This window comes from Plecotus auritus (genome assembly GCF_963455305.1).
Source record: "Plecotus auritus genome assembly, chromosome: 12".
NCBI lineage: Eukaryota > Metazoa > Chordata > Mammalia > Chiroptera > Vespertilionidae > Plecotus > Plecotus auritus.
Genome location: NC_137778.1, coordinates 18,183,655 through 18,208,632, shown reverse-complemented (window position 1 = coordinate 18,208,632; position 24,978 = coordinate 18,183,655). Strand labels below are relative to the sequence as shown.

General features: G+C 40.4%; 1 protein-coding gene across 5 annotated transcripts; it reads right to left on the bottom strand.

The window, feature by feature from the left end:
• Nucleotides 1-1,525: 1,525 nt before the first annotated feature.
• IVNS1ABP (influenza virus NS1A binding protein) lies at nt 1,526-22,202 on the bottom strand. 5 transcript variants are annotated; one of them, XM_080649085.1, is made up of 15 exons: nt 21,788-22,202; nt 16,212-16,440; nt 14,934-15,062; nt 14,588-14,757; nt 14,158-14,233; nt 12,853-13,026; nt 12,405-12,530; nt 10,950-11,057; nt 6,833-6,962; nt 5,935-6,159; nt 5,358-5,479; nt 5,135-5,261; nt 4,921-5,052; nt 4,611-4,784; nt 1,526-2,289 (listed from the first exon to the last, which is right to left on the bottom strand). In XM_080649085.1, the coding sequence occupies exons 3-15, from the start codon at nt 15,042-15,044 to the stop codon at nt 2,036-2,038; spliced, it is 1,929 nt and encodes a 642-aa protein (XP_080505211.1). In that variant the 5' UTR covers nt 15,045-15,062; nt 16,212-16,440; nt 21,788-22,202; the 3' UTR covers nt 1,526-2,035. The 5 variants fall into 5 exon arrangements, with proteins under 5 accessions (XP_080505211.1, XP_080505213.1, XP_080505212.1 ...); XM_080649087.1 differs by having other exon boundaries at nt 22,035-22,119; XM_080649086.1 differs by lacking the exon at nt 21,788-22,202 and adding an exon at nt 20,566-21,072.
• Nucleotides 22,203-24,978: the final 2,776 nt, after the last annotated feature.

Below are 24,978 nucleotides of genomic sequence, written 5' to 3'. Positions count from 1 at the left end.
AGTAATGGTAAAGCTTTTATGGCATACAAGCCAAAAATCAAAACTCTTCAAAAGTCATACCAAAAAAATCATGCCTGAGGTATACAAGGTATAACCAACTGTTTTGTTAATTCAAACAGGTAATTTATAGTTTTGCTACTGTTTTAGGGACCTAGAATATTTTATGCATTATGACAATGAACTGCAACGTGGTTATCAATATTATTTCTAAATCACACAAAAACCCATACTTTTAAAAAAATGAATTGGAAGCTTCTTATATTCAAAACATACTTAAAAAAATATATTTTAGCCACCAGAATACCTATTTGGCATCAATGGAAATAGAGGAAAACTTTGACCCAAAGTAGTCTCACATATTATTTGCATTTAAGTGTTACTTAGGAACTGAGAATTTCAAGGATTTTGCTGCTTAATTTTCCTGTGTTAAATAGAACATACACAGTCATTAAAAAAAGGAGTTATCATATTAGGCTCAAATTTGCCAACCTAATTTTAGTTCAGAACAACCAACAATAGTCAGGAACTAGCCACCAGGTGAAATGAACTGACTTCCTTTCCTGATGGTTTCTGTGTGATGGATGATACAGGGAAAGTGTCAAAGTGCCAGTGAAATGTGCAGAAAATACCTCATTTTCTTCCTAACCCAGAATAGCTACCACTGGATAGTCATCTTGTCCCAGCTGGCTCATTAGATTCCTGTGTGCCCCTTTTGGTTTAGAAAACACTAGCTTAATGTAGTGTTTGGTTTCTCTGAGAGAAGAAACCTTAAAACCTTACATCAATCCTTATTTCAGATGTAAGATGACAGGTGAATATTTTTTTCCAAATACTTTCATTGCTATTGGAAAAAAGAAGGTTCCCCAGGACTTTCAGTAATGAATGAGTACTCAAACAACATTTGGATATTAATCCCATGGTGCAAAGATGTCCTGCAAAGTACTTTTAATGTGTTTGTATCAGCAGCAGGCAATTGGATGTGCTAATTTTGGCACCGTAAGTTACATGTATAGCATTACATACTAGATACCAAGTCACCCAACCAATATTTATCCATATGAATAGAAAAACTGAACAAAAACATAGTTCTAATAAGTGCTGCATTCATAAATGCAATACAATTTAAATTAATTGTTTTCACAAATCAAGGGCTGCCATTTGGGATTATTTAGTTAATGATAAAAACAGGGATTACTTATAAGATAAAATACATCACTGTTCTTTACTGTTATATATTAAGTGGCTTGCTATATGAAATACCCTCAAAAAGTAATTATTTAAAATCAGTGTTTCAAATAAAAATTACAGCTATGTTACTGTTCAGCAGCTCCATTCAAATAAACATTGGTACTTCATTCTCAAAGAAATTATTGTGGCTGAGGCAAAAGCTTTGAACTTTGCATTCTGGTTTGTAAAACAAACACCTCCCTCTGCTTCAGTAATTTGTGCCACATTCTACTTCAACAGGTAAAACACTTTGCTGAGGATATAAAAAGTCATATAAGGCAATCACACAAGATTAATCTTGGTAGGCATGTCAGCTTTCTTTTAATAAAAAAAAATGAATTGCCATCTAGTTAAATAAGTATCTTTTGTTATAGAGGGTTCCAGTTATTGAAAAAGGGCCCTTAAAAAACCCAAATGCCTAGATCTTAATACCCTACCCCCTCTTGCCCTAATACACATTTAAGGAAAGTCATTTAATGTGCAAATTGGCAAAACAAATGTGGAGGAGAGGGGACTTCTTCAAATGATGTGCCCAATCAATTCTTGGTTTATTTTTTACAGTAACAACTTCCAAAAAGTAAAATAACCAAAGTAGTCCTAAAAATACACAAAACAGATCTTCAACTTTGCATTCCTTTCCCAATAACACAAAAAGTATGTACAGCATGTTTAATAATATGCAATATGCAAAAGCTTTGTGTTGCTGTTAACAACCTCTAGACCCACCCACCCTCCTTATTCACAAATGTACCTCTACTAAACACAATTACATCACTAAGCCTGTTAGTTTGAAAGAATCTTAAATTTGTTAAAACTGAAAAATCTTTGTATAGGGGCTCCACTCATTTGACTCAAGGTTATAGACTTCCACGGTATTCAGAAACTCATTGCCATCAAATCCTCCCACTGCATAAATGGTGTTCCCTACAGCTGCAATCCCAGCATTGCTCCTTGCTGAAGTCATGTTTCCGATCATCTTCCATTCATTTCTAGTTGGATCATACATCTCCACACAGCTGATGGCGTGAGAACCATCAAAGCCGCCACCTACAAATAGTTTTCCTAAAAGAGAAATGAGATAAATAAGTCTAGATAAAGAGAGAACCCTAAAATCTGCTAAAATCAGTGTTTTTAGAAATGCCTCTTCATTCTGTCAGAAATATTTATTAAACTAGAAGCCCGGTGCATGAATTCGTGCACCCATGGGGTCCCTTAGCCTGGCCTGTGGGATCGGGCCGAAACCGGCTCTCCAACATCCCCTGAGGGGTCCTGGATTGCATGAGGGCGCAAGCCAGGCTGAGGGACCCCACTGGTGCATGATCAGGGCGAGGAGGGACACAGGAGGTTGGCCAGCTGGGGAGGGATCGCAGAAGGGCTCAAGGGCATGTCTGGCCCATCTTGCATCGGCTGGACCCCAGCAGCAAGCTAACCCACCGGTAGGAGAGTCTGCCCCCTGGTGATCATAGCGAGTGGTTGAGCAGCCTTAGCACATCATTAGCATATTATGCTTTGTTTGGCTGAATGGACAACCAGACACTTAGCATATTAGGCTTTTATTATATAGGATACCCACTAGGGCAGTGGTCATCAAACTGTGGCTCGCGAGCCACATGCGGCTCTTTGGCCCCTTGAGTGTGCCTCTTCCACAAAATACCACGGCCTGGGCGAGTCTATTTTGAAGAAGTGGAGTTAGAAGTTTAAGTTTAAAAAATTTGGCTCTCAAAAGAAATTTCAATCGTTGTACTGTTGATATTTGGCTCTGTTGACTAATGAGTTTGCCAACCACTGCACTAGGGTGAGAAGCACTCTCTAGAGGTGGGGGATATAAATAGAATAAAATCAATAAAAAACACCTGCACATGGAACTTAGGCAATTTAAGGGGAGGGCAACATCTAACTAAAGTGCCATTCTCACAACGATTCTATGTGGTAGTTGCTATTATTGCCATTTCACAGATGAAACAAGGCACAAAGAAGTTGGACAACTTGCCAAAAGACACAGCTAGTACGTGGCAAACCAGAATAGTTCTGTGCACTGGAACTTTTGTTTTAGTCTAGTGCCATGGTCGGCAAACTAGACTAAAGTCAACAGAGCAGCAAACCACGGCTCACGAGATGCATGTGGCTTGCGAGCCGCGGTTTGCCAACCACTGGTCTAGTGTGTAACAACTAAAATTTGAAAAGCAGATTTCAGAAAACTGAACCCTTTCCGATTATATAAAATGATTTTGGTAAAGAAATGTCTTCTTGGAAACACAGTTGAGAGTTATGACTTATGACTTTTCAAATATACATGCAGAGAGTTAACATTTTCAAACAAAATGTTAGCATTAAATTGTTACTTAAAAAATTTTTAATTACGGATTTTCAAATTGATCATTCCTACCTGCACCCATATACAATTAAGTCCTCACTTAATGTTGTCAATAGGTTTTAGGACTTTAAGTGAAAGACATTTAACAAAACTAATTTTACCATAGACCAGCCATGGGCAAACTACGGCCCGCGGGCCGGATCCGGCTGTTCTATCCGGTTCTCTTGCTCTCCCCTCCGCTCCTTTACTTTGAATTTATATTAGTTCACACAAACACTCCATCCATGCTTTTGTTCCGGCCCTCCGGTCCAGTTTAAGAACCCATTGTGGCCCTCGAGTCAAAAAGTTTGCCCACCCCTGCCATAGACTATAAACAAGAGTTGAGTTCCTATGGCATCTCATCCATGTTTTAAAGAAACAATATTGGAGGGCTTGCTGTACTTGTAAAATAATTGAGAAGACTCATAGTAAGCTAGAGGCTACAGACCATACTTTTCACCAGCTGAGGCACAAGCTTATTAATATTCTGGCTTTTGTTCCAAAAACAACGTAAAATTCATTATAATAATTGTATGTGAATATACTGCATGTGAAAAGAAAGCTGTGTTTGTATAAAAACTTAAAGTTTAATGCTTTGGAAAGACGTCTTAAAAATAGTCTAGAAGTTTTACTTCCAATTAGTTATCAAGTAGACAATTAGAAAAATAACTAGATCTAGATGATTTGCAAATCAAATACTTTAAAATTCTTGCTCTGAAGTAAACTCTTAACTCCAAAATGATGCATTTTGAGTATGGTTTATGAAAGAAAATGACTTACAACTTAACTCAGTGAACTTATCAAAAGATTAATGAATTGATATATTTACATTATGTATTTACATTAAGTACTGAGTTTCTGATAAAGGCATTTCTAAAAAAGAAATCACCAATCCCCACTGCATCAGAAAGATGGCAGCTTCTGAATTCTTAATTATACAAGCATATGGTTATCACTGACATTCTCTTAGAATTTTAAAACAGACTTTTGCTGTTACCTATTCCTCACCTCTCCAAACCCTAACACTCACCATCCAGAACAGCTACCCCAGCTCCTCGCCGAGCCACATTCATGGGTGCAATTAAAGTCCAGGTGTTATTTTCAGGATTGTAACGTTCTACGGTGCTCAGGCAATTCCAAGACTCTGCACCTCCAATTATGTACAAATAACCACCAAGCTCACAGACTGCAGACTGGTGTCTACCTATAAAATCAAGTCAAACCAAAATTATTATTCTATCTCCCAAAACTCTTTAAGTGTGTACTACACCTACTATTGATTCAGAGGTCTTTTTAGGAAAAAAAAAAAAAAAAACTTTAAGGGGGAAAAGTGAACTTACGAATGTTTAGAGGAGCACAGCTTGTCCATGATTTTGTTACAGGATCAAAAACTTCACAATTTTTCAGTCCTTTCTGACCATATGGATCAGAGCCACCAAGGATGTATAATTTCCCATTCAGAGCACACACTCCTATGTGAGTATAAAATAAGGTTACACATTGATAAATTGTCACATTTAAACACTGACTATCTTAGTAGAAAAGTGTTATTACCTGCATTACAGCGGTTAGTTCTCAATTCTGGAACAGGAATCCAGTCATCTATGTTTGGATCATACATCTCTCCACAACTCAGGTCATCTGAGTGGCCATTTGATCCACCAACCACATAGAGCTGGCCCTAAACCAAAAGAGAGAGATTAGCATTTCTGCCATTCTCAAGTTATGAGAAAAAGCCAAATATGGATTGCTTCTCCCTGAAACATAATGCACTGACCATCAGTACAGCCATTTGAAATCGGGCTCTTGGTGTTCTCATGGGAGCAAGGAAGGACCAGTGATCTGTATGTGGATCGTAGCATTCAACTGTTCGAAGACATTCCTCTCTGTTATAGCCCCCTGGTAAAAGAACCATAAAGATTTACATTTACAGTATTAAACCAGATGAGGGTTTCTGGTCCAGAATGGCTTAAAAGTAATTTGCACAGTGAGAAAAATAATTTTTATCCACAAACTTATAAGGCCCCAGTAGTTCATGTTTCTTATTTAAGGGCTTATAAATAACAACAGTATCATTATGACTAAATGGCTTGGTGTTGCTCTGAAAGTTAGGAGAGAACAATTTACCCACTTTATAGTGTTTTTTAAGAATCAGACACAGACTACTATGTCAAAGGTTAGACATTACAACAGTATTATTTCTCTGTTGTCTTACAGTGTGGTAAAGTGGAGTGCCAAGGAAGAAGGCGTATTAAACCCTCTTCCAAAATTTCCATGTCACAAGGTGTAAAACCCCCACTGGAGGTTTGGCTGGTTGGAGGTTCCCGATAAGAAATCACCCTCCTTGCTCTTACCTGCAGCTATGAGTTTGCCGTTCATCTCCGCCGTCCCCAGGCCAGACCGTGCATAATGCATAGGCGACATGGGCTTTTCTATCAGCTCATCAGGCTGCATCTCAAAGCTTAAACTTTTAGTTAGTTTTGGAGTACTTGTTGGTGAGCTCTGTGGGCTGTTTCGCCCGTGAAGGAAAATGACACAGAATACACCATCCAGCATAGCCAGGCACAAGTAAGTGTTATCTGTTAAAGCACAAGAATTAAATGTTTAAGATGCAATTATTATTACACTAGAGGCCCGGTGCATGAAAATTTGTGCAGCCAGGGGAGTCCCTCAGCCCAGCCTGCGCCCTCTCGCAGTCTGGGACCCTTCGGGGGTGTCCGATTGACGGCTTAGGCCTGCTCCCTGGGGAATCGGGCCTAAGCTGGCAGTCAGACATCCCTCTGGCAGCCCGGGAGCCCTCGGGGGATGTCCACCTGCTGGCTTAGGCCCAATCTCCAATAATCAGATATTCTTAGCACTACTGTGGAGGCGGGAGAGGTTCCTGCCACCTCCGCTACACTGGCCAGCCATGAGCTGGCTTCTAGCTGAGCGGCACTTCCTCTGTGGAAGCACACTGACCACCAGGGGGCAGCTCCTACGTTGAGCATCTGCCCCCCTGGTGGTCAGTGCGCATCATAGTGACCGGTCGTTCCGCTGTTAAGGCCAATTTGCGTATTACCCTTTAATTATATAGGATTTGGCTACTATGCAATCCTGAATCAGACTCCAGATTCCAGACAGGAACAAGCTGCTATTGTATTCCAAACTTAGTTGCTTCTGAGTTTTTTCCTCAATTTGAAAGTACTAAAAAAATGGTTCCACTCCTTAATAATAACTACATTTTAGACACTATAGTAAGTATAATGCACTTACTTGAAGTCTTTTCTGAAGCAATGATTTTCCACTCGTGCTTAGGGCTTTGTACCGGGGCATTTGGAGAAGGGAGACATCCAGTGGAACTGCTACTTATCGGCTTATGGCCATTCTCACGTGGTGGCTTTTTCTGCAAAATCAAAAGGCAGCTACAGAAACCTAGCCAAAGACTATACCTGGTGTACCTGGTGTTGCTGAGCTATTTCACAACACTGAAAAAACACTTAGGATCCTTCACCTATGCATGACAGATATAGCATGCCTAAATTTAACACAGACCAACATTTCCAACTGGCACAAATTACAGGCATGTTTCCATCACTTAATAACAACTACACTTCACAGATTGCCTTGTTAGGAAAAGCTAAATTCAAACAATTAAGAAATATATTGTGGGTCAAGTATCAATTCCTTAACGGAGGGAAAAAAAGGAAGTCCTCCACCCCATAACCCAAATAAACTCACATACTCTTTATTCTTAAGTACAGAAGAAGTTATAAATTTAAAATGGCATGAATTAACTGAGAATACATTAACCCACTGTCTTCATGAAACTGTCACACCTAAATAAATCATATGTACTGGTATGTTCACACAATGCCAGCAAAAGTGAGCAGACATAAATAATATCCATCCAGTCTCCCTGAAAGTATTTTACAGGAAAAGAAGTGGTAAATACAAGAAACACCTAATAGTATATTTCTTTAGGACTACCTTATAGGTATTATAGAGCGTTTTCCAGACAAATAAGACTACATCAAAACATAAAAAATAGTAATCAGAAATGAAACAATACTGAAAGAGCCAACCATTCACTAAAGTAGAATACCAAGGAACACTAAAGGAGGGAGAAATGGGAAAAGTTGCAAATTTTCAAATGATAGTAAGAGAATTACACTGTGTTCTCATGTGTGAGTTCCCTTTGATGATTTTCTTCCAGTTACTTTAGCCCAGTGGTCGGCATACTGCGGCTCACAAGCCATGGTTTGCCGCTCTGTTGATTGAGTTTGCCGACCACTGCTTTAGCCTATGACACTTCAAACGACATGATCATAGAGACTTGGAAGAGTCAACACTAACTACCCTGAGAGGAGCTGCCAAGTGAACAGGTACCACCTATACCTTCAGTGCCTGGCCAAGTCTGCCTATCCACTTATTTTGGTTCCCAGGGTCAGAGTCTCATGACACGTAAAATTTTTAATGGAAATTGCTATTTCTAGTGGAAGCAAAAAGCCATGTAACAATAGAAAAAGATTGTGGAGCTACTTAAAACTGTGAAAAAACTATTGAAGTTTGGTCTGTGCCCTACAGCAAGTGTGGTTACAGCATATGTAGACTATTTTGAGAAAGGGTAGAAAATGTACCATGTAAATGGTTATTAAATTCCATATAGACAATTATTATATACCTAGGTATTATTAGGCACTTTTTCACATCATCGCTTTTAATCCAGTGAGGGCAATACTACCTACCCATTTTATAGATAAAAATACTGAAATTTAAAGAAAAGATCATTGCCTAAGGCAGTGGTCGGCAAACTGCGGCTCGTGAGCCACATGCAGCTCTTGAGGTGGCCCCTTGAGTGTGGCTCTTCCACAAAATACCACGTGTGGGCGCGCACGTACAGTGCAATTGAAACTTCATGGCCCATGCGCAGAAGTCGGTTTTTGGCTCTCAAAAGAAATTTCAATCATTGTACTGTTGATATTTGGCTCTGTTGACTAATGAGTTTGCCGACCACTGGCCTAAGGCAATAACAACTAAAATAAAGATTAGGAATTCTAAGTATAAAGCCACTCTTTCTGCTATGACAAACTGCCCTCTGCTACTAGAATTACAAGGCACATAAAACCCCACCCAACCTTGGAAGAAGGGATCCAAAGTATCACAAATTGACCTTGCTCACATTAAGAGCTTTTATCACAGTGAGAAAACTGTTCTAATGTATGGAGGTAATGTATGGAGAGAAAACCAATGTGAGAGAAAGCACAGTAACAATGAAGACGGCTGGTGTTCTAGAACCAACATGCCTTATACAGAAATGCTGGTTAACACCTTTATGTTCCTTCTGGAACATTTCCAAACATAATTCCTCCTATCTCAGACTTTCCCGCATCTACTTTTACCACCCAGCCCACTCACTGGCCCATGCTTTCTTTGCCTCTGTCTGCCCAAGAGGTGGCCTCTGGGAATTGCTTCCTTTTCAGCCTCTCAAGCTAAGGGTTTCTTAACTTTAATACTCTGGAAATTATATCCACTCAAGGTTACTAGTAAGTAGTTTCCTAAAACTATGTAGGAGAGGTACTCCTGACCTTCTCTTTCATGACTTCCACAGCAGACACTTTGGTCCTCCTTCAAAATTCCTCCTCCTGGGTTAACCAGCCTTTACCACACTATGTGATTCTGATTGTGCTACCTTCCTAATGGCTGCTACTCAACTTCTGTTCCTATTCCTGAAGCCTAGTGTGTCCCTTCATGATCTCAATTCACGGCACTACCTCCTAAAGAGTCATGTCAGAATCCCGCTCACTCTCAAATTTTCTTAATTTTCCTAATCTGAACAATCATTAAGAACTACAGTCTCAACCTTTCTAACCATAAATGTCTAGAGTCCATCCTTTTTCCTTTGTGCCTATACAAATTGGTCTCATGAGCTCTAATCTACCTTCTGTACCTGGTTATAAAAATAAAGGTTTAATGCAATCATTTTGTAAAGTCACAAAAAAACACAAATCAGCTGGAATCCCACAATCTACAGGCTACCACCTGATAGTTAAACATTTGTCTAAAAACATTAATACACAGATCTTTGGTCTATAGAAATACCATAATTTAACCCACCCCTCTACTGTTGTGAAATACATCTGTTCATATCATGTTACTTCCTTGTCTAAAATTCTCTGAAAGTTCCCCACTACTTGTAGGATAAAATATAAGCCCCATACAGGTGACATTTACCTACATCTCCAGTCTTGTGACCCGCAATTCCAAGTGTATCATCCTTGGATACTCTTTGCTATCTGACACACTTCTATCTGCTATGCAAACTCTTTTAATCCTGACTGCTCCAATGCTGCCTCTTTTGTGAAATTTCCCCAGTTTCTCTCCTCTTGACTCCACTAAGCCCTGCCTTTATACTTTAAAGTAGGTAAGTCTTACACGTCTGTATTATTTTACCTACTCCTATAAGGTCCTACATGTAGAAACCATCTCTTACACATTTTTATGTCCCCATATCTAACACAGGGCCTGCCACACAGGCATTCAACCTTTGTTTATTCAAAGAGTACTTTTGGAAAATGTTAACTTCACACCCAAAAACTTATTGTGAAAATAAAGATATTCAGCCATTATTAACACAGAACACCTGACATCACCACCATACAGGTTATACCTGGATCTATCATTTGTCTTCTAATCGTTAAAGGAGAAGACCCCTTAAACTGGGTCAACTCTGCCTACTTTGTGTTTTATCCCTCATAAATACAATGTTGAGCTGAAGGCCAAAAGAGGAATACATAGTATAGGTATGTAAACATCAAACACAGGCCAACCAGCCTGTTGTTTCAGAAGTTAGGAGAGTGGTTTCCTTTGGGGGTAGTGTAGAGTAGTGATCCAGAAGGGACAAGAGGAAGACTCCCAGAGCACTAGAAATCTTCTCTTCTTGACCCGAGCAGTATTTAAACTTGTGAGTTCATTACTATGTGACACTTGGGATTTGTGCAAGTTTCTCTGTTACTTGTCCATAAACTAAAAAAGTTTACATCTGAGATTTTTTTTAAAAATTGGGTCTACTTAATAGTCATTCCTGTTGCAAACAACTATTTTTCTAACCAAATAACTTCTACATTGCTTCATCTTATTTGCAATTTTTCTATTTTTAAATGCTATTGAGAAAAATTCTAAATGGGGTTTCCCAATTTGTTAATTGAATTCTTTTTTTATGTGGTAAAAATGGTAGTAACTCGAAGGTTTGCTTGTTTTCTCCCAAAAATGTTTCTATCCAGTCATACCAATGAATTCTTCCACTTTCCTTTATTAAAGGAAAATTTCAGTATACTATAAAATGCTCTAATCAAATTTCAACCTGAGGTTACCTCAGATGTGCAATGTGTACCTGCACAAACTGAATGTGGTCATCATCACTGCCAAACACCTCAGCCTGTCCATCTAGTAGGTTCCCATCAAGCAGCTTGTGATCAGCTGAGTAGTACAAGGTTTGAACCTGCAAAACAGCAACAGAACACCCATGTGGCTACTGTCTCCATGGCTACACCTCTAGTCCGCAGATCACACAACCGCCTCAAGGTAACCTCCAGTGTTCTTCTTGAGCTTCTTGACATCTTACTCTGGCAGGATCCCGAAGCAAAGAAAATACATGTCATGGTTGTAAAAATTTTAAAAATAAAAAAAAATACAGAATCTTCTAATCCTGGCTGAAGAGTCCTTAGCTTGATTGGCATGAAAGAAATCTTCATTTTTTTTTTCATAGCTTCTATTATATAGCATTAAGAAAAAAAGCACTAGTACAATATATACGGTCTTAAAGAGTGTACATATTTACAATAAAATACTGAATATGGTTTACACCTCTGAGGATAAGTGGTCTAATTTGCATAAACATATTTCTGTCCTGTAGGCAATGTCAAGAAAAACAAATTCAAAAATTCAAACAAGCTGTAGAGTACTTTCCTTTAACAGATGCAAATACATGGCGACTGCATCTGACTTTCCAGTGGAAAACCATTAACTTAAAGATTGCCTGTTAGCCTTTTCAGAATGTAATGATAACAGTATTTTTAAAGGTCTAACAGATTTGGTAAGCCATTAGTGAACCTGAAAGACTTAAGTGGAGGGATAAACTCAAAGTCACTCCACTGTTCCATCTGCCTATTTTAATTCCCACTATTTTTCCATTAATTTTTTTTCTTGCGTGGTTTTTAAACGCCAAAGTTGAGTGACTATGTATGAACAACACCATTGAAAAACACAAAGCTTTAAAGATAAGAATCCTGTAAAGGAGTAAACACCATTAAATCATCATCGTTCTCTGCCCACAGCGGATTTTTCTTAGGAGAACTGGGGCAGGACTGCTGCTTCTTTACGTGTCAATACACTTGAGGTTTCTTCTTGTTTCTTCAGTCTTGGGTATCCTAGTTTTGTTAATAAACCTATGGGGAGATAAATCAACGGGGAGGAACAACCATTAGAAGCTTTTACCTACTTGTCAATTTTAAAGCAAAAACCTGTGAAGAAAAATTAAGAATCTACAGAAAATTTCAGTGTACCACCTCCCATTTCTAAAGCAAATTACATGCTACTTTAAAGAAAGTTAATAACACATAATAAGCAAAGAAATTTAAAAAAAAAAAAAAAAGAAAAGCAGAAGACCAAACTGAACAGTTCATTCAGCTCACCTGGACACCCCCCCTGTTTCTCAGCTTAGGGGTACCTATAGCAAAATTTAAATTCTTTAGGGTCATGGTTATAAAATAAAAGTGAAAGGGAATCCTTCATGTTATAGCAAAATAATTTTTAAGAATTGTTGAATCCCATTTACTTTAAAACTAACCTCTTCCATCAGCTCTTCCAGACTGTCTCCATTCTCCCAGATGCTACGCTGCACCCAGTTGATTACCTTTGTATACAATTTGCCATTGCTGGGCAAGCAAACATTATCTTCAAGCATTACCTCCAACTGGATTTGGAAAAAACACACAACAGTAACACATGGATCAGTGTTCACCCTCCAATTTTCAGCTCAATTCTCAATTTCATAATAAAGCTGTCAATAAAGATGCCCCACTGCATTCCATGCGTTTACTCTAACTTGTGAATTAGAATTAAGTAGTCAAGAAAACAAAGAAAGTAAAACAAACTGATTGGCAGAAAATCATTACACTGGGAAAAATAACTATCATTTCAATGTACTGTCTTTTTCATAACCTACACTCACTTTCTTGAAACATAGACAAAGATAGCTAAGTAGTATATATCTCTTTGTAGGTTTTACTCCTTACCTTTAGCCGTGGAAGTTTAAGAAACTCTTCCTCTTCAGAAATTTGTAACAAATGCTCTTGAATATAAGCATCAACCTTATTCAACAAACGGGAGTCTCCCATACAACTTGCAAAGTTCCGGTAGGAGATGCAGCTGGTAACATCCATTCTAGACAGTAAGTAATCACCACAAACCTTGGAAAACAGATAGCAGTGCTAGTATTTACGTACATTTTATTTAACAGGCATTTCATACTCAATGAATAAGCATTATGTAAAGATATAAAGAAAATAAAAAATCACTGCCATAATAGAACAAGTTAATGAACAGCAAAGAATGCCATACAAATGTGTAAACTAGGTAAGAAAAACAGCACTAAACTGAAATGCTATGATAATGCATATGAAATGTTAAGACAAGTACAATTTTCAACTAGAATAATGAGATAAGGCTTCATGAATGCAATATCTGAATTCGGCTCTTCAGGATAGATGATGGTGTAGAATGCAAATAGCAAGTAGGGTAGATGTTGCAATTTAGTTTGACTGGAGCAAAAGATAATTAGGGAATACTTTTGGAAAAACAGCTACTTAGGGAAAACCTAGTGGTAACTGAGGGATATGTGCTATAAGCCAGGGAAGGATTCTTAAGCAGAGAAGTGCTATAGAGGAGGGGCCAGGGTCTGATAGGTATTTTAGGGTTGTGGGCCTACTGCCTCTGTTACTTCTACTCAACTGTCACTATAGGTGGAAAGTGGCCATACATCATATGAAAATGAAAGCTATGTTCCAAATAAAACTTGATAAAAACAGGCAGCTGTTGGGAGGGTTGCAGTTTACTGACCCCCACCGTAGAGGATTAAATGCTTTTCCTTATATGAATTATTAAGCACTTCTCAATGGTGTTCAATACTAGAAGTAATACTTTTAAAAAACCAAGAAGAGTAAAAGATCAAAGAATTGCTCCAACTGAGTAGCTCCACTGGTTAGAACGTAATGCCAATATTTTTTTTAAAAACAAATGAGCAAAGAATTAAGGTTATGTGAATAATTTGAAAAAAACAATATTTTAATTCATGCTATCAGAGACTAACAGATACCCTGCCAGAGAAGACTGTTGGAAAAACAAGATTTTAGCCCATATTATCCGAGAGGCAGTATGACCTTGCTACATTATTACACCTGCAGTTAAAATAGCATATTCAGTTCTGTAGCGAAAAAAAGAGACTCTCAAAGTTCTTGAGGCTAACAAATAACAAGATATGGATTCTAATAATAAGACTCCCTGACAACAGTAGCTTTTGTGGATTACTTGTGGTACTCTACCTGCTTTACTCGGTCCATCTTCAGCTTTTTGGCTGCAGAATAAACATCTTTTACTAATTCCTTATCAGCTTTCAACCTATTAAAAAAAAAAAAAAAAAAAAAAAGGTCTTTATCATTTCACATACCAAGGCCTTAAAACAGATGAATTTAAACCTAGAGCAGGGGTAGGGAACCTTTTTTCTGCCAAGGGCCATTTGGATATTTATGACATCACATGTGGGCCATACAAAATTATCAACTTAAAAATTAGCCTGCTATATTTGGTCAAACTTTTAATTAACTCACCTCTATTGCGTTGGCAGGGCCAGACCAAATGATTTTGTGGGCCTTATGCAGCCTGCAGGCCGGACGTTCCCCACCCCCTGATCTAGAGAAACATGAATTTTCCTGATGACATTCCTGATTATGTGAATGACTTAAAAAAACTTACTGTGCAGTGTAGGCATAATTCAACAAGACTTCAACAGCTTCTGGATTGAGATCATCGAACTTAACATGAGAAACTCTATGAGGATCACTGTCACTATTGAAAATTTCAAATAAATAGGGACTGCAGCAAGCCAGGACCGCTCTGTGTGCTAACATCTCATGGCCGCAGACCTGAAATTATGAGGAATTAAAATCAGAAACTTTGTCGACTATGTCTTTCTAATCATTCTTTTTAAAAGTTATTTCATTAAATGCCTCCTATGAATGAGAAAATAAGTAAATCCAAGATCTTACGGCTTTTAGTAATGAAGACCAATTCTGTAAGTTTCCAATTAAGTTTTAACTACCTGAAGTCGAACATCACAGAACTGGCCACTTTTCCTCAGGGCATTTAATTTGGCAACAGAAGACTCAATGAAATTTTCATCTTCAAACATTAAATATCCGTTGGGAATCATTTTTTCTTATAAATTTGGCTGAAGGGAAAAAAAAGAAATGGTTATTTTACTTGTGAACGGTGATTTTTATATTTTAAAAAGTAATACAGTTATCTTGCCGAAACCGGTTTGGCTCAGTGGATAGAGCGTCGGCCTGCGGACTGAAAGGTCCCGGGTTCGATTCCGGTCAAGGGCATGTACCTTGATTGCGGGCACATCCTCAGTGGGAGGTGTGCAGGAGGCAGCTGATCGATGTTTCTCTCTCATCGATGTTTCTAACTCTCTATCCCTCTCCCTTCCTCTCTGTGAAATATCAATAAAATATATTTTTTTAAAAAAAGTAATACAGTTATCTTTATTTTCAAATTCCATCCTATCAACAACAAAAATTTTATCATACAAAAGCATTACTGAAAAAACACTGGCACTGTATGTCCAGGTCTTTGTACTACTACGCTTCGGTCATCTTTTTAAGGATTCATACAGTACTGGGTATCTCAGCAATTTTGGCCATTTCCATGTCTATTAACACAGTCATTGTAAAGGAAAAGAAATGTAAACCCAGCCCTATCCAAACCCATTCCACAAGCAAACTAAAAGCTTGGATAGCTGTAAGTTGGTCCTCATGTGTAGGTTTTCAACTGCTGTCATTCCTTTACCCACAAATGAGAAAAACTGATATTTAGATGAATTTAAATTCAGTTCTTTATGCAGGTTTCATATATCCTAAATCACTTACAGGAATACATGATAGAAACTTCTGTTCTTTTAAAGTTTCCACTTCACCTTTTCTTGTGAACTGACTAATGGACTATACAAGATGTATCATTAAAAAGCAGTAATAGGCCCTGGCTCAGTTGTATTCCAGTCAGGGTACATGCCCAGGTTGTAGGCTCAAACCCTGGTAGGGGGCCTGCAAGAGGCAGCTGCTCGATGTTTCACTCTTACATCCATGTTTCTCTCCCTCTCTCTAAAAATCAATTTTTTAAAAACGCAGAAATAGGAGATTGAGTTTGAAGCAACTTATTCAAATTCAAAATAGAAAGAAAAAATAGGAAAATGTGTTTTTACTACAAGCAATTACTGGCTTCACCTTATAAAACTTATGGAAGGCTTTTAGTATACTTGGTACAGTGTTCAGAAAAACAAGGTGTCTTAATGCTGCATTGGGCATGAATATTCACTTACCTACTATACTGGTAAGAAATGTATTTCTGGGATGTCTTAAATAATTCAAGGACAAAGGAGTGTTAAAACTCAGCACTTCGTTGAGGTATGAAGATAGGTGGTTGAAGTGAAGGCAGAGGTGTCTTAAGCTCTAATGGTGATTCCAAAACTATCAGGCTTGGAAATGATGTAATCAAGTCCTTAAAAGCTATAGACATGAATTTCTTCTGTGATAATCATGCGTCATAATCTGCAACAATGAAAAATTTTAGATATTCAGAATGTCATTGTTCTAGGTAGATTACATCACACAAAGTAAGTTGTGATCTTGAAGAGATTTGGACATAAATGGCACAGAGAGAAAATAACTAACTTAATGGGACTATTTACAAACATTTTTCATTTAATCAGCAACTACTCTGGTTAATTTAAAAAAAAAACACAACCTTTTAACATAGAAACAAGTGATCTTTCTGTTTTCACCAGCCAGCAAGCAACTTGGGCATCATTCCCAGATATGTACACAATGTTACAGTCAAACCAGATATACTGTTCCCCCAAGTGTGCTCTGTACTTTCTAGCCTCTGTACCTTCTTGGAATACCCTTAATCCAACCTCTGCCAGATGAAATTTTAGTTCCAGAGAGCCCCTTCAAATCCCCCCCAGGTAAGAAGTAGTTTCTCCACATACTGAACCCTCTCTAAAAAGTATTTTCATCTTCCAGCTGGCCTGTTCTGGGTTGTGTTTCTGTATGCCTGCTTATCTTTCTTGATTCAAGGTTCCTTGAAGGCAGAGCCTCTACCAAAACAACTTAACTAGAAACTGAAATATAAAGATTCACTTGAACTGCTATTACACTACTAATTCGGAAAACCAGAACTAAGAAATTACTTGAAAGATGTGGATAATTTTTTAAACAAGACATCTTAAGATTACCCAAACTTTCCTTATACATTAATCAAACCTACAATTCTAAATCTAGCAATTATGTTAAGGTAAATAATCACTAAAGTCTGGTCCAGTTCTAATTCAACAAACCTTTTGTGTTACATTCAACACATATATGATCTGAGAGAGAGTGAGATCCCACATGACCTAACTGTGTAACTTAGGTCTTATTTCACAGAAACCTGAGTATTCTTCTGACTCAGTTAGGGCTGTTGTGTAATATTGATTTCCTCTGCTCTACACTTTCATCTAGATTAGTTAGTTCAGCTTTTCTTAAGAAACCAGGTCTAATAAAATAAATGTTTTCCAAGTGATACACAATTCTCTATACATATAGAAAACACACTATTTCTTACACTGTCCAACATTTTTTGCCAAGGCAGCTCAAATTAAGAAAATTTTTGTAAATAGGAGCCAATCTACACACATAGTTGGTAACTCCTTACTTCAATTTCATAAGCTGTTCTTAAAACAAGGGTGGAAGGGGAACTGCCATGCAAATTCTGTTGATATGATTAAAATGTGCCCATTGAAAAACCAAAAACATTATATACAGAGGTTTATAAATATTTTAAACTTTGACAAATTTTATTCACTATTTGTAAACTAGTCTTTAAGAATAAAATGGCACCTACTTATATTTAATAAATTGGAAGTTCTACTTTAAATTTATTTTTAAAAACAAAATCAGATGATTAAAATCACTTCAGTCCTTTTGGGAGAACACATTAGAGAATTTTTGGAGCAACTCTTGGAATATAAATTTGTACAGTATTATTAGTTTTGCAATAAAGTGAGTCCCACTACATTTAGTACTTGATTTTCTAGTACATCAAGGTCTTAATATGAACCTCATCACTTTAATGTCTACTCGTAAGTACAGCCTTACTTGATTTTAAAAGCTAGTCCAAGTCCACTTAACATTTAAGTTAATGTAGCCAACTTACTTGATTCAACTGCTGTCCTCATATATGTCCCTACTCTCACCCACCCTCAAGTTAAGGGGTTAATAGCAAAGCATGTCTTTCAAAATTCACATTCACTTTCACTAAAGACTGAGCAAATTGAGAGTTCTAAACTATGAATTTTGCTCTATGAGACTCAAGCTCAAAAATCAGTGGCATAAAAAAGTAGGGAGAACTTTTTTCCTTTGAAAAGCCAAACCAAAAGTCCCACCATCCCAGAGTTTCTGTAAAGTATAAAAGTTTGACTTTTGTCTGACATATATTTAAAATATACATTTGACTAATCCACTTTTAAAATTAAAAACCGGGGTCAAATACAGTATATTCTGGTAAATATACTTCAGTTCCTTAATATGGCCAGTTCAAGAAAAGGGAGAAGACTCATAAATGAGTAATTAAACTTCTTTAAGTAACATCCAGAAATTCACATGTTACCACAGCCCCCCAAAAAGATTAGCTTAACTGAAATACAATTCAACAGGTCTTATCAAAGAGTTTAAAAAAGGTAGGCACAATATTGCCTCCCCCTCTCCTCCTGCCTCCATTTTTCTCAGGCCTTCAGTAAGAAGAGCAAGATAAAACCTTATCAAACTTTCAAAGCGTCCTTAAAACTAAAGCAAATCACAAACATTTAAGCTTCAAGGCAATCCTCTGAGGGCAGTCAACTCACATAGAATAGGAACCAACTCCATTTTTAAAGAACTTTATAATAATATAAAAAACCAATGAATGAATCTTTTTAAAGCCCGAAGTTATAGATTCCCAGTGTTATCTATGGAACTATCACCATACATCCATATCAAAAGTCACCAGACAGACCCACTTGGCTCCATATTTTTAACCTTATTGTTCTGTATTTCTTTCATCCCACAAACATTCATGGCACCAAGCATATGGCAGGCACAATCTGGAATGGGGTGCTCATGACACAATAAAGTTAACTCTATTCCTCAGCCTTGAACACTATGCAGACCAACCAGACAGATAAACCAATCAGAGAAGACAGCTCAAACAAACAAAAAAAGGAAAAATGTATGACAGCACACACATTCCAGAAACTGTAGCTATTTCTGTTCAATAGGTTGCAGTTCGCAGGAGAAGAAATGCGAGAAATGAATGCTAGGTTTAAATAATGCTGGAGGCCATAAGAGGATTTTAGCAAGTTAAGCATAGGACACTAGCAGAAATGTGTGGACAGTCTGCAGGAAAATGAAGTATAGATATATACCCATGCTATCCTAAGGCAGTAAGGATATTTTAGCGTGGATATGTGGCATCATTATCGAAATCAATATCCAAATTAGAATTCCAAAAGGTTTAACATTCATTTTAGTTTGCTGCATGCTGAAAGTGAGGAAAGGAGGAGGAGAGGAATTTGCTTTGGGACATTATAATGCTGAGGTACCTGCTGAGCATTAGGGTTGATACCACAAGTGTGAGAATACTGATACAGGTATAGGTTCAGAAATCGTTTACAAGGTGGTAACTGAAATTAATAAGTGAGACTAAGCATGTATTTTCTGTGGTTCTAACAACAACAACAACAAATACCCAGAAATCACTCCCTTATTCATAATTCCTCCATTTATACTCTAGCACAAAAAGGTCGGAGGACCCCCAACTTTTAAGAATTCCTTCAGGCCCTAACTGGTTTGGCTCAGTGGATAGAGCGTCAGCCTGTGGACTGAAGGGTCCCGGGTTTGGTTCAGGGGTGTGCAGGAGGCTGCTGATCAATGTTTCTCATTTATCGATGTTTCTAACTCTCTATCCCTCTCCCTTCCTCTGTTAAAAAAAAAAATCAATAAAATATATTAAATAAAAAAGAATTCCTTCAGATTTGACTATACAGCCATACTGTTGAAAAGTCAATGAAATTATTTTTAGTGGTACTTGATGTTAGTGACAAAGATTTAAGACATTTCCTTAACAAGAAAACTTTTTCATTAAAAAACACTTACTTGCAAAACCACATTCAATTGCCACTTGAAATATCTTTCAAGCAAGGAATGCAAAATCCCACCCCAAATTAAGTGGCCAAAACCCCACCAATTTAAAGCTAAATAAAACCTGGAATGTTTTGGCTTGGGGGGGGGGGTAGGAAAAATAGTATGATAAACTAAGAAATTGATATCTATTAACCAGAGATGTACTCCATTAGGAAAATACAAAGGAAACCCATTCTGGGTCTCTTTTTGGTCAGTGGCACTAGTCCGTTTTACAAAACTCCAGCTACCAAGTTATAGACATTTGATAAGCACCCTGCTAGGGGACAATAAATGATACTCTTCCCAATCGCATTCTAAATAGTCAGTGTTTGCCTCATCTCCAGGTGTACAAATACAACTAACTGCTCCTTGGCATCTTTAAGCCAGAAATTTCAGCAGGACGATGCCTAGGAACTGCATTAGTATTCTGTTATCCTTTAACCAACCGCCAGAGCTACAATTATTAAAAGAAAATACCGTCTGGTCCATGCTGTACATGTTCAACTGTTTCGAGTCGTACCAGGCTTCCAGAGTTGATCTTTACTACTAGGCGGACGATCCACCACACACAAGTCCTCAAAGAACAGCTTGAGGCCAGGGTGTCCTAGTCCCCCATCACCACCAGGCTTCAGGAAGCAAAACTGCGCCCTTTAGGCATCTGATTTCTACTTGCTATCGTTTTCAAATGTCAGCTGTCTTCCCACAAAGATCTGTGTACGACGTACTGGAGAAAAGTAAATCTATTTCTAAAGTATTTGTGGTTCAAGTTTCCCTACGTTCATCTCTCAATCCGATACTGCCGGATAACCTTCCTGAGCGCTTATAAGCAAAGACAAGATGTGTACAAGGCTGGAAAAAGAGCAACCCTCTCCACCGATTCCTTGGGGCGGGGGGGGGGGGGGGGGGGGGGAGGGAGAAAGTGGCGAGCGCCCCAGTGACTGGCTAGCCCTGCAGCCCCAGGCCTCGATCCGCGCGCCGCGGGGCGGGCGCCCATCCGCAGGCGGGGAGGCAAGGCGCCTGGCGCTGCACACCCCCGCCCGGGATTGGCCGGCCCCGCAGTCATTCAGCGCCAACACGTCAGGATAGCCGCTCCCTCCCTCTTCCCGCCCCCCTCTCCCCGCGCTTGGCAAGAAAAGCGGGCAACGTGGAGCGGAAACAAAGGACCCCGCGGCCCACGGCGATCGGGGACGCGATGCCACCTCACTCTAGCCCCGGGGCAGCGATGCGGGCCGGGCTCGACTCCCCGCCCACACGCGCCGGGTCCTGGGACATCTCTTGTTGGAGAGTCCAGACCCGGACTGACCCACACACCAGGCATCGGTTCTGACAGCGGGAACGGAGATTCCCGCGTCCTCCCTCCGGAAGGCAGGTCATCCCTGCCCCGTGGCGCCTGGACCCAGGCCCCCAAGTCCCTCCCGCCCAGCTCCCCCTGATCCAGCGCTCTCCGAGGCTGCGGGTACCCGCCCGCGGCCGCCAACGCCACCCAGCAACCACGGCAGCGCCCGGAGCGTGGGGCCGCGCGGCGCCAGCCTCTCGTCCTCAGAGGGCGGCGGCGGCTGGGGGTTCCTCCCCCACCCATGGTATCGGGACACCGCTCCGCGCCTCCCATCCTCTCCGCGGCCGCCCGAGCCATCCCCCAGCTCCGATGCCGGCCGCGCCCTCTCCCTCCTCCGCCGTGGGCGGGAACAGTGCTTTCTACCTGGTTCATCTCTGAAGAGATGGAAAAACTCATCTCTGGAGCTTCGACGGGGAGCAGCTGGAAGCGGGCGGGTACAGGCCCAACGGAAAGCGCCTCGAGGCCGCGGAGGGGGGAAGCGGTCGGCCCACGGGGGTTGCCGGGAGAGGGGAGCGCCGCCGAGGGCTCGCGGGGACTCGCTCGCTGGCAGGCACGGCCGCGCGGAAGCAGCAGGCGGAGAAACTGCGCCCAGCAGTTCCGAGAGACCGACCTCCACGCGCGTCCCGGAGACACTGCCGCCGCCGCCGCCGCTCGCGCGCGCCTCACCCCCCTCGCACGTCACCACGTGCGCCGCCGCCGCCCACGCTTCGCGGACGCTCGGGCTCGAATCTGTCCGCGAATCACAGGCGAGCACCAGAGAGATGCCGCTCGCGGCCCCGCCCACCTCGCCCTTCCTCTCGCTCGCGTTCTCTGGTTCTTTCCAGCGCCGCTCAAGTAGGTCAGCGCAAGGTGATCCCTGTGAGAGAGACCTTGCTCTGGGCGCGCCTCCGTTCGCTTACTGCGCCCTGGTCCCTCCTTCCCTCGCCCCGCACCCTCACCCTCATTCGCCCTTTAGGACTGCCCCAGAACTGGTTCCCTCCAGCCTCCTTCACCTGTTCTGTTCCCACCAGGAGCGCAGTCGCCAGAGAGATAGAGGGGGGAGATTAGATGTCCAGGTACATCCAGGCAACTGCCCTTGACCAGAGCTGGTCGCCCTGCGCCTTAGCGTCCGGGTGTAGTCGCCTTCGGCCCTTCCCTTTGTTGGAGGGTAGTGGTGTGCCGCGAGGAGGCATGGCGATGGTGAGGAGAAAGAGGCACGTTGAGGGAAGGGGTGCGAAGATTCAGTAACTTAGAACTATTGGAAAGGCCCGAAAAGGCACCATAAATATGTTAGTGTTACTATAATAACCTGTTTACTTCTACTTCTCGTCCCCACCCTAAGCCCCCGGCCTGATTAGTGTTTTGTCTGAGCACAGCTCTCCTCTCCAAGGCACTGAATCAATTCTTTGCTGGTCGTGCCCGCTTTTGGAGCTAGAAAATAGTCTTGAGAATGGGTAGTCCCTATCCTAATCTTCTGGGGCCTTTTAGACCGGATGCCAAACTTAATTATCCAGCCCACCGCCTTGCCCCAGGAGGCGAGCCTGTGCAGGGGCGGGGGCGGGATGTATACAGGGCCCTCAGAGCAACTTTCTGTGCCTCCGAAGGGCTGGAGGGCTTCCCAGGAAGGCGAGGGGACTTGGTGCGGTGAACTTGTTTAGGGTTTGGCACAGGCTTCCAGGTTAACGTGCTGTTAGCTTATCCCTGTTTCCCAAGGGCATTCAAGGGACCTAAGCCTACCCTCGTTTGTATTTGATCACTCAGCTGAATTTGTAGACAGTTCTAGGAGCTCTTTGTCAATGCTTCCTACCATTCTTTAATATAAACTATTTAGTTGGAGAGCATTATGCTAAGTGAAATAAGCCAAGCAGAGAAAGATAAATATCACATGATCTCACTCATTTGTGGAATATAATGAACAACATAAACTGATGAACAAAAATCCAGAGACAGAGAAACATCAATCAGAACGTCAAACATCAGGGAAGGTAGGGGACAGTGGGGGTAAGGGGGAGAGATCAACCAAAGGACTTATATGCATGCATGTAAGCCTAATCAATGGACACAGACCACAGGGGGGTGGGGGCATGAATGGGAGGTGGGGGGTAATGGGGGAATAAGGACACATATGTAATACCTTAATCAATAAAGAAATTATAAAATATATATATATAAACTATTTAGTTTATGCTCATAGAAGCAGGAAAAACAAGTGTTGCAGCCCTTCATCTGCAACAGAACCTTTTTACAATGTTTTATTCTGAAATCTCCAGGCAAGACTTGTTTCCTTTTCTTCCGCCCCCTTTCCCCTCCCCCCCAGTGCAATTGTGGGAGGAAACAGGAACTAAGATATCTATTGGAATGATTCTTCTTTCTTAAGGAGAAAAAGACTGATATTTGCCACTGGGCTCTTGCTTTTTAATAACCGACAGCAATATTCACTTTTATTGCAAATGAAACTGCTAGAGTACTTTTACGTCCTTCTAGTGTCATGGGCTTCATACTTCCCGTGAGAGAGTATGAATTGGCTGCTTGGGGTAAGCACATGACTGTGTGGCCTGCTGGACACATGGTCCCACTTGCTGTACTCTAAATAGTGCCTTTTGTGACCTGACACAGCCAACACTTCCCTTAAAGCCACAGTGTGATCAGTCAGTGCATCTTTGCCTTTCATGGAATGTCACATACTACATTCTCTATGAATAATGGCATAATTTATACATTCCATTTGTCTTCCAGGCAACTCCAGAGTTAAACCAGTTACTATGTAATCCAGATGAAAACTTGAAAATGGAACATGGTAGGTAATTTCAACCTTATAAAGTAACAAGTTATGAGATTTTGCTCTTCATATTTAATTTAGACAGCATATATTTAGAGAGTGCTTAATAAAAATAAAAACGATCCACTGTTTTGTGTCAGGCACTAAGAAAGATAAATAAGGAATTGGTGCCAATTTGCAGTCTTTCCATTTTCCTCTCTGATCCTGCTTCCAATGTTGCCCAGTTCTAAACTCTGACCTGTATTTTATCCTTCATGTATTAATTTGCTAGGGCTGTTGTAACAAAGTACCACAGACTGACTGGTTTAAACAACAGAAATGTATTGTATCACAGTCCTGGAGGCTAGAAGTACGAGGTCAAGGTGTATGCCAGGCTATGCTCTCTCGGTCGGTGCTAGGGAAGGTTCTGTTCCAGGCCTTTCTCCGGGCTTCTGATAGTTCCTTGGCTTATGGCAGCACAGCTCCAAACTTTGCATGGCATTTGCCCTGTGTGCCTTTGTCCAAGCTTTCCCTTTTTATAAGGACACCAATCATATTCTAACCCAGTATGGCCTCATCTTGTAAATTTATAATAACTCTATTTCCAAATAAGGTCACATTTGGAGATATTTGGGGGTAGGGGGTTAGACCTTAATATGAATTTTAGAGGGGACATAATTCAACTCATAAAACTTTAGTTCAGTGTTTCTCAAGATTGACCCACTGACGACATTTGTCAAAATCATAGAGATGTTCTTTTTAGAAATGAAGGTCTCTAGGCTTCATCCTAAGACAAGCGGTTTTCAAAGTGGGGTGT

Excerpts from the sequence above, each read along its gene's own strand:
- IVNS1ABP (XM_080649085.1), bottom strand. The coding sequence starts at position 15,044 with ATGATTCCCAACGGATATTTAATGTTTGAAGATGAAAATTTCATTGAG. Across the intron at positions 12,531-12,852 it reads TTAAACTTCCACGGCTAAAG|TTGGAGGTAATGCTTGAAGA; the intron begins GTAAGGAGTAAA and ends TTCCAAATCCAG. Across the intron at positions 5,480-5,934 it reads CGGCAAACTCATAGCTGCAG|GGGGCTATAACAGAGAGGAA; the intron begins GTAAGAGCAAGG and ends TTCTTTTACCAG.